The sequence below is a fragment of the Misgurnus anguillicaudatus genome, chromosome 11 (genome assembly GCF_027580225.2).
Source record: "Misgurnus anguillicaudatus chromosome 11, ASM2758022v2, whole genome shotgun sequence".
NCBI classification, from domain to species: Eukaryota; Metazoa; Chordata; class Actinopteri; order Cypriniformes; family Cobitidae; genus Misgurnus; species Misgurnus anguillicaudatus.
In genome coordinates this window covers 18,043,772-18,061,020 of record NC_073347.2, presented here as the reverse complement: position 1 = coordinate 18,061,020, position 17,249 = coordinate 18,043,772, and the positions used below count along the sequence as shown (strand labels likewise).

Genomic DNA, 17,249 nt, shown 5'->3' with positions numbered 1-17,249 from the left:
CTTTGTTGTTTTGGCACAGAGCTGGGTCGGTGTTGGACGGAGCACGCTGCTGGGTTTAGGTGGCCCAACTGTTGGGTTGTTTCAACGCATAGTTAAGTGGCAATGACCCGGCAGTTGGGTTGTTTGAACTCAGCGGTGTGTTCTTCTGTCCGATGCCGACCCGGTCCTGGGTTAAAACAACCCAACCCAGCACTTTTTAGTGTGTAGTGTGTTTGATAAAGTTTTATACAATTCATCTGTGCATGCTGTTTCAAAACAAATATTTTAGAAAAACAAAAACCTTATGGTCAACAAGTGAGTTGTGGGGTAATGTTTGCCTTCACCTTCATTTGCCTGCTTGCTGGTGGAATGATTTTCCAAACTCTGTTTGGTCAGCCGTATCCATCACAATCAGAATGTATTTTTTCCATGAATACTTGATGTTGAAACTTAAAGTAAGCTGAAGGTGTTTTTGTATAGCACTTCTCATATTGCCTCTCTAATACATATCATTTTGTTGTTTTTGTCACTTTTGTAAGTCTCTTTGGATAAAAGCATCCAATTTCTAAAAAAAATGTTGGGTTGTTTTTAACCCAGGGCTGGCTAACTATTGGACAGAACCAGGGGCGTTGCTAGACATAAAGCTCTACTGGGGCACAGGCCTCTCATTTATTCAGACTTTTTTTTGAAAGCCTGCTGTGTGCAACACATATACAATTTTCTTTGCTTAATCCACTATTCCTACACTGCAAAAAGTACTGGGAAACATAAACATGTATTAAAAATATTTAAGTAGGCTATCATCTTCTTATACTTAACATTATTAACACGTTTGGTGGCATGAAATGTTTGGAAATAATGGCAACAGAAAAAATATTTTCTTTTCAAATTTGCATTTTACATTATACAATGATAACAATGATTAATAACTTTTTACAAGAACATTTTTACATTTCAAGAAACAAGTCATTTTATGACTGCTACTAAAATAATCTCAGTCATAGTTACTGCTAACTGTTTATGTGTCCTAAAGCTAGTGAACTAAATATTAATTTCATTTCTGAAAATACAGAACGGTATATCACATACATGTGATTTTTTTCAGCAACAATGAAATTTAATAGACTTGACAGAAGGGTTTCCTGAGATTTTTCCTGTTTGAGACCTGACTGGGTGAGGATGTAGTCTTACCTCCCTTAAACTCATCATCTTTCCTTTCTGCTTCCCTTTCCTTGCTTTGCACAAAACATTCATGTCCATCTACAGGAGCCAATAGTAATTGAGTCAAAATAAGATTATCATTATTATATAAACTTACTTAAAGGCTCTCTAAGCGAATCTGCGAGACGTTAGTTATTGTTGACGTTTGAAACTGTTTTCAAACAGACGGAGCTAACTCCTCCCCCTCCCCCTCCCTTCCGTGCTTTCATGAACGCGCCCAACCCCCACCCCCAAATCCTTTTTGTCGTTTATTGGCTGGAATACTTTGTTTTGTTTTGTGATGCTAGGTTTGGCCATTTGTTGATATTGCCGTTTGTGAAGCCTGGGCTGTCTACAGAGATCGCGTTTTTTTACAGTTTGATCAGCGGACAGGCAGCAAGCAGATAGTGAGGAGATGTTTCCGGTATGTAACAAAAAATGTTTTATGGTCTAAAACGCTTCAATTCGCTTAGAGCGCCTTTAAGTTTTGTCATGTTTTTATAAGCCAACTCAATCGCGTGGTGCCACCTGGACTTTTTTATGCAACGCTTTTACTAACATAACTGCATAAAAAAACTACATTGCATTGTAACAAACATAACTACATTGCATATAGATCCATTTTTGCCACGATTATCTTTGTAAATGAATACACTAACTGCTAAAATTTAAACTGAGGCAAAAAAGATTTAGCGACGCCCCTCGACAGAACACATTTCTGGGTTCAGTTTTTACCCAACTGCTGGGTTATTGTTAATCAAGCATGTTAAAACAACCCATTATTTTGGTAATTTTAACCCAGAAATGTGGTCTGTCCAATAGTTACCCAGCCCTGGGTTAAAAACAACCCAATATTTTTTTAGAGTGAATGTAAAAACAGTAACACCTTATTTTGCCTGTTAAAATCTCATACATTTTAACTCCCGCATTGTGGACGTAGCAGATGGGACAATAAGTTCGAGTAGTTGTTATTAAAGGGCTATTTCACCCAAAAATGAAAATTCTGTCTTCATTTACTCGCTCTCATGTTGTTACAAACCTGTATACATTTATTTGTTCTGATGCACACAAATATATTTTGAGGAATGTTTGTAACCAAACCATTCAGAAGCCCCATTCACATCCACAGTATTATTTTTTCCTGCTATGAAAGTAAATGGGGCTTTTGATCAGCTTCAATTTATACAGGTTTTTCACAACATGAGAGTGAATAATAGAATTTTCATTTTTGGGTGAACTATCCATTTAAAGCACATCATCTTGGAGAAACCAGGGGTGTCTTCCTCAGTGGCGATAAAACAGGACTGTGATCTCAGAGACTTGTTGTTTTATCTTCACCTATACGTTAGATTAAAACCCACTCACAATTAGACTACGTTCACACTGCCATCAAAATACCATAAAAAGGCTCATGATTGGCAGCGTAAATAAATGGCGTGGGAACATTTTGTAAGAACGGAAATCCTTGAAAGTTTGTGAATCTGGGAAAAAAAATTCAAGGCCCTGGGAAGTTTTTGAAAATATCTTAGGCAATATTTCAAATAGCGATATACTTCATGGTTCTCGCGTCACCTTATCTTTGTCGTTAAGCTTCACTATTGGTTGAATTTGATATACACATTCAGACGCACTTACCCCTAGAGGTTTCCCCAAAGTGTCACCGCAGTGATGCAGCGTGAGTTCCCTCAAAAGGGAACTGTAACAATGTAACTTAAAATTGTAACCTTGCTCTCACTTGAAATGTGTCCCCACATTTAGTCCTTGAATTTGAGGATATGGACCTGGAAAGTCCTTGAAAGGTCCTTGAATTTGAAGTTAACTAAGGTGTGGGAACCCTGAAGAAAAAAATATATATACTTTATCCCTCTGTGACATAATGTCAAGGAGGTCAGCTATTTCTATGCCATAGAAAAATCTGGCACCATCCAAGCCCTTCTGGTGGCTATCCTGAGCTATGACATGAAAAGCAGCAGTCAGGAAAAAAAACATCCATTTCATGGTTTAAAAAGCAACAGTAGTCACTACATAACGTCTGATAATGGAATCAAATTTATGTGGTCGCACATGGCTTCTTTTAAATGATTTGTTTTGCCCCAGGCTTGTGCAATTTCAACATCTACCATCAGGGGCTAACTGCAAACTAGCTAAACATGACTATTGTGGAGATTGCACCTTTTTGTAAGGTCAGAGATGTTGAAAAATTCCCTCATTTTAAAACTCCTGTGGTACGGTACTAAGAGGAAGGAAACTGTTTTCCTAGTGTTGTTTAATCAGACCTTTCCCAGTCACAGTAGGGTGCTTTTGATACATTGTTTCATGGGTCACACTGGTCTTTATTTACACAGCAATATCAATTTGCAGCACATTCGCTTCTTAAAAACAGAAAACAATCATTCTTCTTAAGGTTGCATTACCATTTTGACTTCATTTTGATGCAATTATTAAAAAAAAATAACAGTAAATGTAGCACTAATGGATTCTCAGCTACAATGGAAAGATCCATTCAAACATGCAGTATGTATTTCCTTTATGAATTTAGTTTGTCTGCTTTTTTAATTGCAAGGATAAGGCATTGTGAACCACATCAGGCAGGACATTATGACTTGCCTTATTATATATAAGACTGGTCTTTCTTGTAACCATGTTCTTTAAAATGCAGCGAATCATATGATGAGTTATGAGAAAAGTCCTCCAAAGTCTGCAGAAGGTCCAGACCGCATACAAGCCTCCAACAGCAGCTCTTTTCCTGTTGTTGTGATGACGTCCTCCTAAAAACATTCATTTGTTAAAAAAGCACCTGCATTCATATGCTAACAATACGAGGGCTGCTTTTTCTGAATACACAGTGAAAGAGAAACATGCTAAAAAGAAATTGACAAGAAATGTGTTGCATCTATTTTACATATTTAGACATTCAGTCAAATCTGACTTAGAATAGTGGGGCCCGCTTTGTTACTCGCACTGTAGCATCTAAACCCAAACTGTTATATATTTATTTATCCATTTCTATTAAATTTGTTCTATCCGAGTTAAAACAGCATCTCTACAGCGTTAAAAAAATGTTTTACCATACTGCCAAGCCGTCAAGCATGGGCGCTTGTTGGCAGTTGTACAACGTAACAGGCATTTGCATTAAAGTAAAGTCAAAGATTTCACAGCTTGTGACTTTATATTTGACAGCTTTCCAGACAGTGAAATATGTATCTATGGTTACACAGACTATCCTGTAAAGATATGTCATGTATAGATGGCAGAGCTTCTGTAAGCTACCTTAGTGGAAACAGTATAACAGTGTTTAACATGGGTATCAGTTTGTCTTGTAACCTAAATTCTTTTATTATGAATATTTTAAGCCTTTAAAAACAATTTGACAGATAAAAGTGAATGAGGACAGAAAGTGATGGGAAAAAGATGCTGCACAAGAAACCGTCTGAAATCGCCTACTTCCATACTAGATATAGTAGGTGAAAATCAGTAGGCGAGGCGAGTAGTATGTCCGAATTCATTGTATTCGAACAGTATAGGTGAAAAGTACCCGGATGATCTACTACTACTTCAGGCAATATTTTGAAGTGTGCATTCAATAGAAATTCAACTATCTAGTGGAAGAAGGAGAGGCATCTTCCTATTTAAAATGTCAGAAAGTGGTAATGCGGCATTATTCAAACATATGCACATAAGGAAAACAGTTGTTCCTTGTTTAACATCATGGAATTAGTTAATGGCTCACTTGTTATGACAACGTGATGTATCAAGATGTAGGACGTCCAAATTTCATTCACACTACCCATAATCATACTACAAAGGACATATTGTTTGAACGCCCGATGAGTAAGTACTTCATCTGATTCAGTACAGACTGTCACAGTATGTTCAGATGTAGGGAAGGAATTACGCATCACCAGCATCAGCACTATAGCTCCAAACATGTTATAACAGTTTTGCAAAGTTTTTGTATATAACACAAATACACAGGAAAGATGATTGATTATTGAAGTGCTTATGACTATACAGTTGTTGCTTATTCTTTTATTTCAGTTTTATGTCTACTGTTCTAGTCACACACTAACGGTACATTCACACGGGGCGCTTCTCTTTTACTTTCAATGGGTGACATCATGCGTTGCCGAACTGTATTGTGGATCCGTCAACGTCGCTTCACTGCCATTGGTTTAACACAGAAGTTAAACATTTCTTAAGTTAAACTTTTTAAGCGCCAATGCGTGCGTCAGCCAATCAAATTGCCTAATGCAAATGACCTAGGCAGAGCCAGCCAATTACATTTATGCAAGACCGGAGAACAGAGTAGCATTTGTTGCAGCCACTGTGATTGGCTGCCTATTGGCCAGGCTTTAAACCCGCCCTCGGTCAAGCGTTAACACTTACACCACGTGCGAATGTATCGTAAGAGCCCATCCACACAGAGATGCGTTAAGCTGTATACCTAAAAAAATTTGTATTGTATCAACGCTTCGTCCAGACGGATCCTGCGTAGCCTGAAACCGCTATTTTTTGAAACTGGGTCTCTGAGTGGATAAATTTAAAAATGACCCCCTTGCGGTTTCATGTGTACAGCCTATGTGTATATTTTGTAAAACAATGATGTCATCACCCCATATCTTGACCAGTCAGACACTGCTATGCGTAGACTTTTTTTTAAAATGAGGATAAAAGATTGGCTAGTGACACCTCTGGCTTTGTGTGGATGTGGCCTAAAACCTTGGCTGCGTCCGAAATCGCATACTGTTCAGTACTGTATAGTATGAATCCTTGTAGTATGAATGAGATTTGGACATGCTACATCCGCCATGTTGATACATCATGTGACATACGTTGTCATCACGTCATGTTATACCAGCGTGAAAACGGCTGCATCGCTGCTTTCACCTTTCTTCTTCGTTGCATAACCTGGGGCATCATGGGATAGTGAAGTGTCCATCGTATGCATGCTTCAAAATCTAACCGGAAGTAGTAAGTCATCCGGGTACTTTTCGCATACTGTTTTTGGAAACTATGAATTCGGACATACTACTCGCCTCGCCTGCTGCTTTTCGCCTACTATATAGTATGGAAGTAAGCGGTTTCGGACGCAGCACTTCTGAAGTTATTACTTTCTTACCTTGTGGAAGTCGATGAGGTCAGCAAGGGTTGCATGACGGTTTTGGTCCACACCCAGAAAGCTGTAATAGTCCCCAGAAGCATCAATAAGGAAATGTTTGAAACCACTGGCAGTGCGATAGGACAGTGTGTAACCCCATATCCTTTCACTGACCCGCACCAGAAAAGAGCCTTCGGTAGCATTCATAAGTAGACCCTCAGAATCCTCTCGAGAAATGATGCCTTCAGATTAAAATCACCATGAACTGTTAGTGAAAAACTAAACTTCAATTTATAACATTATTTATGTTTATGTTGTATGTGTAACATCAAATTTAATATTTGTCCCATAATTTTTAGTTTGTTCCTGTGATCTAATTTAAACCGAGTGAGCAGTAAGCTTTAGAGGCCGATCACACCAAAAGCGTTCTCTTTTACTGCAAGCTTACAGGTTTGTTTTCAGTAGAGACTTTTATTCAAAGCAGCTTGCATTGCCTTTATGTTTATCAGTAAATATGATCCTTCAGAACCTACATGATTAGTAGAGGATGCATTTAAGATGCACTTTGTCGTAAAACAGTGACAAAGGTAAGTTGTCGCAGGCAGGGTCACAATTGTTTTAATTACAAATTCTTTTATCTACAAGATCAGGTAGAAAGCTGTATAGTATGTTTTTCCATAGCCTATCTGTAAATGTACACCAAATGCTGTGCGTGCGTGTGCGTGTGCGTGTGTGTGTGTGTGTGTGTGTGTGTGTGTGTGTGTGTGTGTGTATGTGTGTGTGTGTGTGTGTGTGTGTGTGTGTGTGTAAGGGTATGATCATATGTTGGTGCCCTTATCAAGATGCCATTATTCAGACCTTGACGGACATGTAGCCCATGTTCAGATGAAATTTCCAACACTCACAGACCTATTAATCTGCTCTCCTGTCATTTAACCAGCAGTCACACACTGTAACCCATTTTAACATGACAAAGCTGCAGGACCCATGCCAGCAATTAGCCAAAGCCTTTGAATTATTGACGACACCCCTGAATTTCTCTGTCCCGTCTCTGTCTGTGTACAAGAAGATGCACACGCACACACTAGTGCTCTCCATCTGTTGGTTGGCCAGGTCAGGTTTTTTTAATACAGTGACATTTTCCACACTCAATTTCTCTCTGCTTGTGTATGCGGGTGACGGTGTGCAAGAGGTTAAAAGGGTAAAGACCTGCTTGAGAGCAAATGTCTAAATGCTAACCATTTATGTTTCCCAGTTTTATGCTTACAGAACCCCATCCCTGAAATGAATGTCCACATTTGCAACCGATTTAACAGGTAATAATAGATTTATTGTGTTGTATGGGAATAATGCCAGAAGTTATCAGGAAAACTCACCGTGAAACCATGGGGCGATATCATTGGCATTCCTTTCATATCCAGCTTTTTTCGGTTTTTGCTCTTCAGTAAACCAAACTACAACCGATTCCTTGGAACTGGGTCGTGGTGCTCGTACCCATGCAGGGCTGATGGGAAGTAAAAGCACTAGTTTAGTAAGTCCTTGATATGGTGTACAATAGAATTATTACTTATTACCCACACCAAACTATTTATCTGACCAGCAACCAGGTGTCTCTTTTAGCACTCTGTGATAAATTTTTAGACAGATGATGAGGTAGGTTTATTATTAAAGGCGGAGTCCATGATGTATGAAAGCCAATGTTGATATTTGAAATCACCTAAACAAACACGCCCCTACCCCAATAGAATCTGGACCTTCTGTTGATAGACCCGCCCCACACATACGCAACCCGGCATTTGATTTGATTTGATTGGCTATAAGTGTGTTTTGGTAGTCGGCCCGTCTCCTTTCCAACGCGTTTTTCAAACATCGTGGACTCCGCCTTTAAGTGACCCTGGACTATAAAACGGCAAAAATATTGTAAACTTTGTTGGAGAAGCATTAATAAACGCAGTATCTTAAGCAGCGCAAACAGTCCTGTAGGTGTCCATTGTTGTTTTGGTTATAGACCGTTTCAGCAGTAACAACATAAACAAGGGCTTTCGTGGTCAACACGTAACTTCCGGTAAACTCTACTTTTCTACTTTTAACATAGTTTATTTATATAACAAGCTAAATAAACCACACGTAGATTACCTAGGAAACCAAAATATTTGTTACTTTCGACGAGGTATTTGTTCAAGAGTTCAGTTTTGCAACTAGTCAGACAATTAAAAAAACTGAAACCGGAAGTAAAGTTCGGACAAGACGCGTATCGCGTCACCGCACGTGCGTCTGATGAAACTGTCTATACTTGTGTATGCCTATAATACTGAATTAACACATGCACTTGACATCACCAGTATTTACATTTATGTAGTTTACAAAGAGACAACAAGGTGTTGATTTTAAAAACTTTGAAACTCTATTTCGGGCCCCCAAAACGGCGTTGTTGTGTAAACAGCCAAACCTAATAAAAATGTAAACGTTTGCTAAAGGAGCATACACACCAAATGAAAATTCAATGATTTGAACGAGTAGATTACATACAAAGTCAATGCGAAGATGCAAATAGACGCGAATTCACGTGGGCTGATGCGAATGACGCGAATCGGGCAGTGCTATTGCCGAGCACACATGCACTATTTTGCAAAGGTTGAAAATATTCAACTCAAGCAAAAAATGTGCATTGAAGTTAAATCCCGCAAAGAAAAGCGATGCTTTGGTGTGTACGCAGCATAAGAGTGTTTTGACCTATACGTCTTATTCAGCCTGCCACCATGTTTATTCCAAAATGAGGCTGTGAGGGATGGATGTCCAGAGCGTGCGCTTTAAACGTATTGCTTTGTACCGGGATGCTGGTCATTCAGTCATCAAAACACAGAAAATACATCATTTGACAAATTTCCACAGGACAAAGAACCTCAGAAATCATGGATTGTTAAAATAAGAAGGATTACCTATCCATTTGTGGTTGTAATGTTGTTGTACTATGTCTGCGACTTTGTCTGCGTCTGTACAAAGGAGGTTCTGCACGTTGAAGGCCAGGCTTTGGATGGACTTCATTGTTGGACACAGGACTTGTGGTGGGTTCAGTGAAAGTACTGTGCCTCTTATGGGGGTGTGCTTTATTCAGGTGGGTCTGTTTTTGAAACTGTACGCTCAGGCCAGCCACATGGCCTTTCTCTATGGCCCGTAGTGACTGACGATTATATTCATCTCTTGCCCAGCGGGCCTTCCTTGTCATCTCTTCATCAGCTTCTTTGGAGCGACGCACTGACGAGGAAGAGATGAATAGGTGAATGCATGAAGAAAAAGTGTCAGGAAATGATAGGTGAATAGGAAGCTAGATTAGATTTCAATCTTGGCCATTTTTGTGGGCAATACCCTTGCAAAAAACAACCATGTTTTTTAGTGTATTAAATACCATTGGTTTTACTACAAATACTACAGTTAAACTATGTTTACTGTGGTATGCATCAGACAGGTGAGTGAATGTTACATGAGTTCAAAGTTTTACACAACAGGCTGACGAGAAGCTGAAGAGATTTAAAGCAACACTATGTAGTTTTTTTACATTTAAATAATATCTCTAAAATTATTTCAGTGATAGGACAACTTTTAACTGGACAAATTGTACTGTTGCTGCAACCTGAGCAGCCTCCTAGCTGCTACAAGCACACTCTGAAAGTGGCGGTGGAGGGTAGAGCACACAGCCCCGCCCCTCCCCCTGCCTGCAGAAGAGTGTCTGATACCAGGCACTGTTGCGCTTTTCAACCACATGGGGGAGCTGTAAGTCATTTTTACATGGAAACTACATAGTGTTGCTTTAAATGCTATTGTGTTAATACAGCATAATATATAAAGAGAGATAATGATTCAGTTTTTCCTCACATTGCTCCTCCCACTCTCTATCACGCTGTTCAATTTTGCTTTGCTCCTGCTCCAGAGACATGTAAAGCTCCTTTGCTCTTTCTTCCTCTGCACGTCGTATCTCCTCCTCTTCCCTCTTCCTTTCCTCTTCCTCTTGTTTCTGAGCGAGAGACATAAAGAGAGAGAGAGAGAGCGAGAGTTCACAAAGCATCACATACGCATCAGTACACACTTAACATCAGTATGTTGTTGTGACTAATGTATCAGCAGCAGTGGTTCATTAGCTGTGCTGAAATGGAAATCGTTTGGTTGAATAATTAATCCTGAAGGATATAAGCACGTGGCTATATAGTTGTTTGAGACACTTAAGCCGTGTAATTATTGTCATAAGGTAATTACCAATGAGGTGTTATGTGGAAATGAACAGTCATTGACTCGACCACTAGAGTCATCAGGAGTGGTCAAAAACATGAGTGCAGCTGCAGTTTTGGCGGTTGCGATTATTGCGTGCTTTCAGTCTTGGGAGACTGGGAGTAGTTTTGATGACTAGTGAGGGTTGATTCATGGTAAAATAAGCAATAGATATCTTACTACAGCCTCGATTTGTAGCAAAGGGAATCACATTATCAGCTTTTTAATGGTACTGACAGCTAAGGTAATAGCATTTTTTTAGGCTGAAGCAACAATCATGCTATTTACCAAGTCATTTTTTAATACTGTATGTCTTTGCATTGAATTGTAGCACTTGCAGTGGTTTGTTACATTACTAGTGGGGTAAACAGTGGAAACAATTTTGTAAACTGTCAGAAAAAAGTAAAAAAAGGTCCCTAGCTATCACTGACACAGTTCATTTCAAATAGGACACCTTTGCAAATAAAGCAGGGGTCTCAAACCTTTTTGTGAGCAAGGGTTAACACAATGGATAAAACAATCTGGAGGGCTAGTTTTTTGATAAAGTCTACTCAAAACTTTTTTATTTTACTTGTTAATTTCATTTTATTTTACTTGTTGATATGGTATATCTTTTTTATTTTAAATGAAAGAAGCCAAGGTAATATAAAAAATATGTAATAAGTAAATATTAAAATTGAGGCTATTACTAGAATGTGCTTTGGCGGGCAACTCACAGACCCGCGGGCACCATGTTGGAGACCACTGACCTAAAGAATTCATAGTACCTCAGAAGAACAATTTGGTACCAACAAGTGCATATTAGTACCACAAAGGTACATATTAGGTACTAAATCATACCTTTTTGAAGAGTATTGGCCCAGTGACAGTTTGGTACCATTTTTGACCATTTTCACAGGTAACCAACAACAATTTCTAAATGTTGTTTAAGTATTGGAATGGGGCTTACACGAAAACCCTAAAAAAGCTGGTTTGGTTCAACATGGTTGGATAAAATGTGGACAAATCCAACTGTTGGGTAAAATTAACCCATACAGCATACGACTCTGGGCCGGATCCGCACCGAAGTCGGCAACATCGGTCCGGATCTGGCCCAGAGTCTGGAAACCTATAAAATGTCAATTTTTGACCCAATCGGCATTTGGGTTTAAAGGATTAGTCCATTCTCCATGCCATCCAAAATGTTTATGTCTTTTTTTGTTCAGTCGAGAAGAAATTATGTTTTTTGAGGAAAACATTCCAGGATTTTTCTCATTTAAATGGACTTTAATGCAGTTTAAAATTGCAGTTTTAACGGAATTTCAAAGGACTCTAAACAATCCCAAAACGAGGCATAAGAGTCTTAGCAAAACGATTGTCATTTTTGACAAGAAAAATAAAAAATATGCACTTTTAATCCACAACTTCTTGTCTATCTCCGGTCCTGTGGAACGCCAGTGTGACCTCACACAATACGTCATCACGTCAAGAGATCACTTGTGCGAAACTACGCCCCAGTGTTTACAAGTGCGGAGAAAGAGGACTGTTCCGACGTTGTTGTGTGTCGAATGATACTAATTAATGTCTTTGTGTCAGTTTATTGTTTAAAATGGTCTGCAAATGTGCATTTCATATATGTAACACGTGACCTTTCCACAGCGTTACGCAATTACGTGAGGTCACGCTGACGCGTCACAGGACCGGAGATAGACGAGAAGTTGTGGTTCAAAAGTGCATATTCTTTATTTTTCCTGTCAAAAATGACAATCGCTTTGCTAGATATGACCCGTATGCCTCGTTTGGGATCGTTTAGAGTCCTTTAAAACTGCAATTTTAAACTGCATTAAAACGGTTAAGTATTGGGGTCCATTAAAAATAAAAAAATCCTGGAATGTTTTCCTCAAAAAAACATATTTTCTTCTCGACTGAACAAAGAAAAACATAAACATTTTGAATGACATGGTGGTGAGCAAATAATCTGGATTTTTTTTTTAAGAAAATTGACTAATTCTTTAAAACAACCCAGCTAAGGTCTAATTTAAACCCAGCAAATGGCTTTGTCCATATTTTCCCAATCATGGTTTAAAAAACACCCTTTCACTTTTACAGAGCGTACTGTAAAATCAGAGAGTACAGAAGTCTTGCACATTACTCCAGCAAATCCAGCTATAAATGGCTAGACAAAGTCCTCTAATGTTTGAGAAAATCCTCTTCTTTTCTCTGTTCACCATACTCTATGCTTCTATAGTCTTTAAAGACTGTTGTGAAAGAAAACACTTCAGTTTAAAGACTCAGCACTTTCCAGTAGGGAGAATAATCTGTGGGCTTTGATAAATGAGCTCTTTAATATTTGACAAGTTTCTTAAAAAGGTCTCATTATCAGGCCGCAAATCATCTCTAACCATCAAGGCCTCTTTAGGGAATCTGCAGTTTGAATATTGAAAAACGGTCTTTCTGCCGCCCTCGCCAGCCCCAGCTCCTCCCACGTTTTACTATTTCTTTCTCTTTGAAAAGAAAATGCCATCAGTGTGGCTTATGAATAACTTATTATGCAGCAATGGAGATGAATTCAAGATCTAAACTCCTTTTTAAGATTAATTGACTTCTCCTCCCTTTTACAGCTGATCTCTCATCCATACTAAGTTGATTTTATTTGCCATTTGGTATTGGTATGAATTTAGATTTCACACTGTGCCTTAATTTTTCACGTTATTTGAGGCCAAAAACCGACACCAGATATGTGACCATATCTGTGAAATCCAGGTTGAAGTGTCATGATCTAATTATGAAATTAGGAGCATGGAAGTTTGATTTCATTCATTGATTTCGCTTTTATTTCAATGTTTGACATGACCTAACTCTGTCAATATTAAACATATAAAGGTTATATTTTAACATTATGTAGGATGATTTTGTGGAAAACAATAATCACAAAATGACAGTAGCTGGGTTTTCAGACTGGGTCACATATTTTTTCCAAATTTTGAAGTACATAAGATTGTCATCACAAAACAAAAGAACCTACAGCCATATATTGTTTCAAACTAGGATCCAGATCTGTCATCTCTAGTCTTCGTTGTTGAAACAGTAAATTGGTTTCAGATTAAGTATGGATTGCTTGGTTGTTTTCATCAATGTTCTTTGTCTCTCAAAGAAAGGCACTGTGAAAGAAGTACAGAATGACCGACTACCCCACTGAACAATCCAGCATAAGCTGGTGAGCTGGTTGGTCTGCCAGCTTGGTTTTAGCTGGTATTGCTGGTGTAGCAAGCTGGTCTAGCTGTGTTTTGGTCACCTTTTAAGCTGGTCTAGCTGGACTTGGCTGGTCAGTCTGGAAGAGCAGCTGACCCACCAGCTTTGCCATGCTGAAAAACCCAGCTTAGACCCGCTACTGCCACCTTAAACCAGCTAAAACCAGCTACCAGTTTATGGTCTTTGCTGGATTTTTCAGTATGGTTGTAGGCCTACATACACTCAAGGGGGTCGCACACCGGCCGTGCAGCTCAGCGGCGCGACACTGAGCTGCGTGGCCGGTGTCCGACCCCCTTTATACTCTACCATAAATACGGCACACACACTACTTTCAAATGGGTGATTGATACAACACTCGAGAAGGTAAATGTTAAATTTGGACAAAAAAGAAGGTCTATTAAAATTTATTCATTTTTAGGATTTTTGTGTAACTTTCACTGCTTGCTTGGTCCTGTATATGTTTCACCTTGAATCATTGGTAAAACTATTTTGGTTTTGTTAAAGTTGAGAAAATGCATTTTTTCCGTGCAGTATAGTTAGAAATTAGGAAGTGTGTTTTTCCAATCACCTTTAGCTTCTCTCGTATGCGTTCCTCTTCCTGTTTAGCTGCTTTCCTGTCCTCAGCTTCTTCCTTCCATTTTCCGGCAACTAAGCGTGCTTTCTCTTTTGTGATGGCATCTCTGAACTTCTGCTTTATCTCCTCTTCTTTCTTCCGCCTTGGAAAATTACAAAAATATGACAGTGGAAGTTTTAACTTTATGTAATTACATAACTTTTTGCCAGAGCAGTCCTTGGCCTTATTTAGAAGAGCAGAATTTCTGTATGAATAAAATAAACCTCATGTGTCCATGTGACTCCTCAAGACAATATTTCATCGCTGATCCTGTAACCTTGTTAAAATGTAATTCTTGTGCATGTCACAATACTCACCACAGCTCCTGGGCTTCTAGCTGAGCCTGACGCTTGGCTCTCTCCTCCATCAGCTCTTTGACTATCAATTCATGTGGTTTGTCTCCAGGTGCCTCTCCCATTATCCAAACCCACACTTCGCCATCACGTCCCTTCAGCCACTGAACACTCTTCCTGGTTTCTGGAGAAAGTTATAAAGACAGGGGTTGTTCTTGCAAATAAAGATCCCTAAAGAGTTCTTGTCAGGCTGTTGGGTTCCATAAAGAACGTTTAACATTTAGATTTTTATTGATACTAAATATTGAATAAATATTTATTTATAATAAACATTTCTGTCTTTGATTTGCTTTCTTAGCGAAGGATACATGTGATTAAAAAAAGGAAATAAATAAATGCATCAATTGAGTCTTCAATGCATTGAAATGCTGTCTCTTTAGGCAGCTTAATAGGTTGGAATTGTCATAATTTGCATTGCTGGACCCACCATCTCTATTCTTCAGTACCCGGCTCTTTTCCCAGCTTCCCTCCTGTTGGCTGTCATGCTCTGTCCAGCGTCGCACCTGCTCCTGACGTATTTTGTAGAAAAGTATTTGCTTTTGCCCTTCATTCAATTCATCCAGAAGCTCTGGATCTACAAACATGTCTCTCAGAATCTGTTGCATCATCCTGGCTTGCCAGAATCTCCTCGCTATGAGCACACTGCAAGAACTGCCAAATAAATTTGGAGCAGAATGTTTCGCAGTCAATCAAATTGTCCAGAGTTAACTAACATTTTGAAACAGCCTGTAACAACAAATGCTTCTAGACAGTAACAAAGTCCGCACGTGATTCACATTGACATTTCTTTCATTTGTGTTAACCACAAACTGTTGGCTCTAGGTAGTGGCAAAACTAAACATGTGCCAATGACATTGTATTTTTTATATGCTCCGCCGATTGTAATTGATCGACAATATCAAAATACTACTTTTTACCTTTTTAATTTGTTATTAGTGGCGATTGGCGAATGAATAAGGAAACTATTTAAATAAATTAGTTTTAGACTAATTCACTCATAAAAGCAGATTCAGATTCATTGCAAAAAATATAAATCAACTTAAATATTTGCTAATTTCTACATACTGTCTAAGCAAATATTAGCTAATAAATATTTTATAGTACAGCATTAAAAAATTTTTTTCACTATAATTCCTCCATGACCTTTCCTTGACCCAGATAACAGCATTTTAAAATGATGTTTTCTGGACAACGGACAGCATTCATTAGAAGTCTGCTGTCTGTACTCCTACTATCTATGACTCCTACAGTAGCTTGTTTTTGTCTACATTATTTATCTTACTGACCCGCTTTGGCTGCTTCAGATCCCCGTGGGTCTCGTCACCATGGAGGTTTTCGCTGTGTCATTGAGGATATCAAAGGTGATTCGTGGTGAATATAGTGGCTCAGTATTCTGTTCCATTAAATCCATGATGTGTGTTTGTATGGTTCCCGGTATGTTGTGACTGTTCTGTTGTAATGCATACACCGAAGTTTCAAAGTGTCCCACAGGTGAGAGAGAGAGAGAGAGAGAGAGAGAGAGAGAGAGAGAGAGAGAGAGAGAGAGAGAGAGAGAGAGCAATGTAATTAGAAACCTCTGTTGAGCTATAGTGTTCATCTTGGTCCATTGCTCTATTCATTACATCTGTCATCCTGCTACACAGTGTAAATGCCTTTGGAAAGAAGTTTGAGTCATTGGGGCCGTACCTTTTCAAAAAGTACACTTTTATACCTAAAAGCAGTGTTGGGGAAAGTTACTTTTAAAAGTAATGCATTACAATATTAAGTTACTTCCAAAAAGTAACTTATTACATTACTTTTCATGGAAAGTAATTCTTACGTTTTTAGTTACTTTTGCGTTACTTTTTCTTGGCTGAGGCTTGATCTCTTTTAGGCCTTGCAGGGTTTTTTTACTGAAAAGTTCTGCATTCAGAAATTGCATATTTCATCACAAAAATTTCGACCTCTGGCCTGCAATCTTAGTTTCTGACTCAAACTGTTCCCGCAGGTGGGTATGCAAAATGTGACTATACGTTTAGTTAAACTCAGTACATATTTTTTTTTCAATCGAATTAATTAAACTGAAAAAGTAACTTGCATTACTTTTTAAAAAAAGTAACTAAAATATTAATGTGTACATTTAAAAAGTAATGTTACTTTACTCGTTACTTCAGAAAAGTAACATTATTACTTAATGCACGTTACTTGTAATGCGTTACCCCCAACACTGCCTAAAAGGGGCTTATTGGTACCTAAAATTTACACATTGGCACCTTAGAGTTACATACTATTATAGATTTTTTTAACTCTTTCCCCGCCATTGATGAGTTATCTCATCAATTAAGAAAAAACATTTGCATAAATAAACGTGTTTCTGATTAACTTTTATGTTAATCTGCAACCAATTTATGAAAAAACTGAAGCCAAAATGTTAATAAGTTTAAACTCTGTGTATGTTTTGATAAACATTCGTAATCTGATCTCTAACAAAAATTTTCTTCACAAAAATGCAATTATTTCAGTTTTTTGCTAA

The 17,249-nt window shown here is 38.4% G+C and overlaps 1 protein-coding gene across 1 annotated transcript; it reads right to left on the bottom strand.

Annotated features, from left to right (window-relative positions):
* Positions 1-3,478: 3,478 nt before the first annotated feature.
* On the bottom strand, positions 3,479-16,191 carry sh2d4ba (SH2 domain containing 4Ba). The gene is made up of 9 exons (XM_073873151.1): positions 16,024-16,191; positions 15,165-15,388; positions 14,702-14,861; positions 14,340-14,487; positions 10,151-10,289; positions 9,217-9,532; positions 7,654-7,781; positions 6,299-6,519; positions 3,479-3,947 (listed from the first exon to the last, which is right to left on the bottom strand). Exons 2-9 carry the CDS (start codon positions 15,343-15,345, stop codon positions 3,855-3,857), a joined length of 1,386 nt encoding a protein of 461 aa, XP_073729252.1. The 5' UTR covers positions 15,346-15,388; positions 16,024-16,191; the 3' UTR covers positions 3,479-3,854.
* Between the last annotated feature and the right edge of the window lie 1,058 nt (positions 16,192-17,249).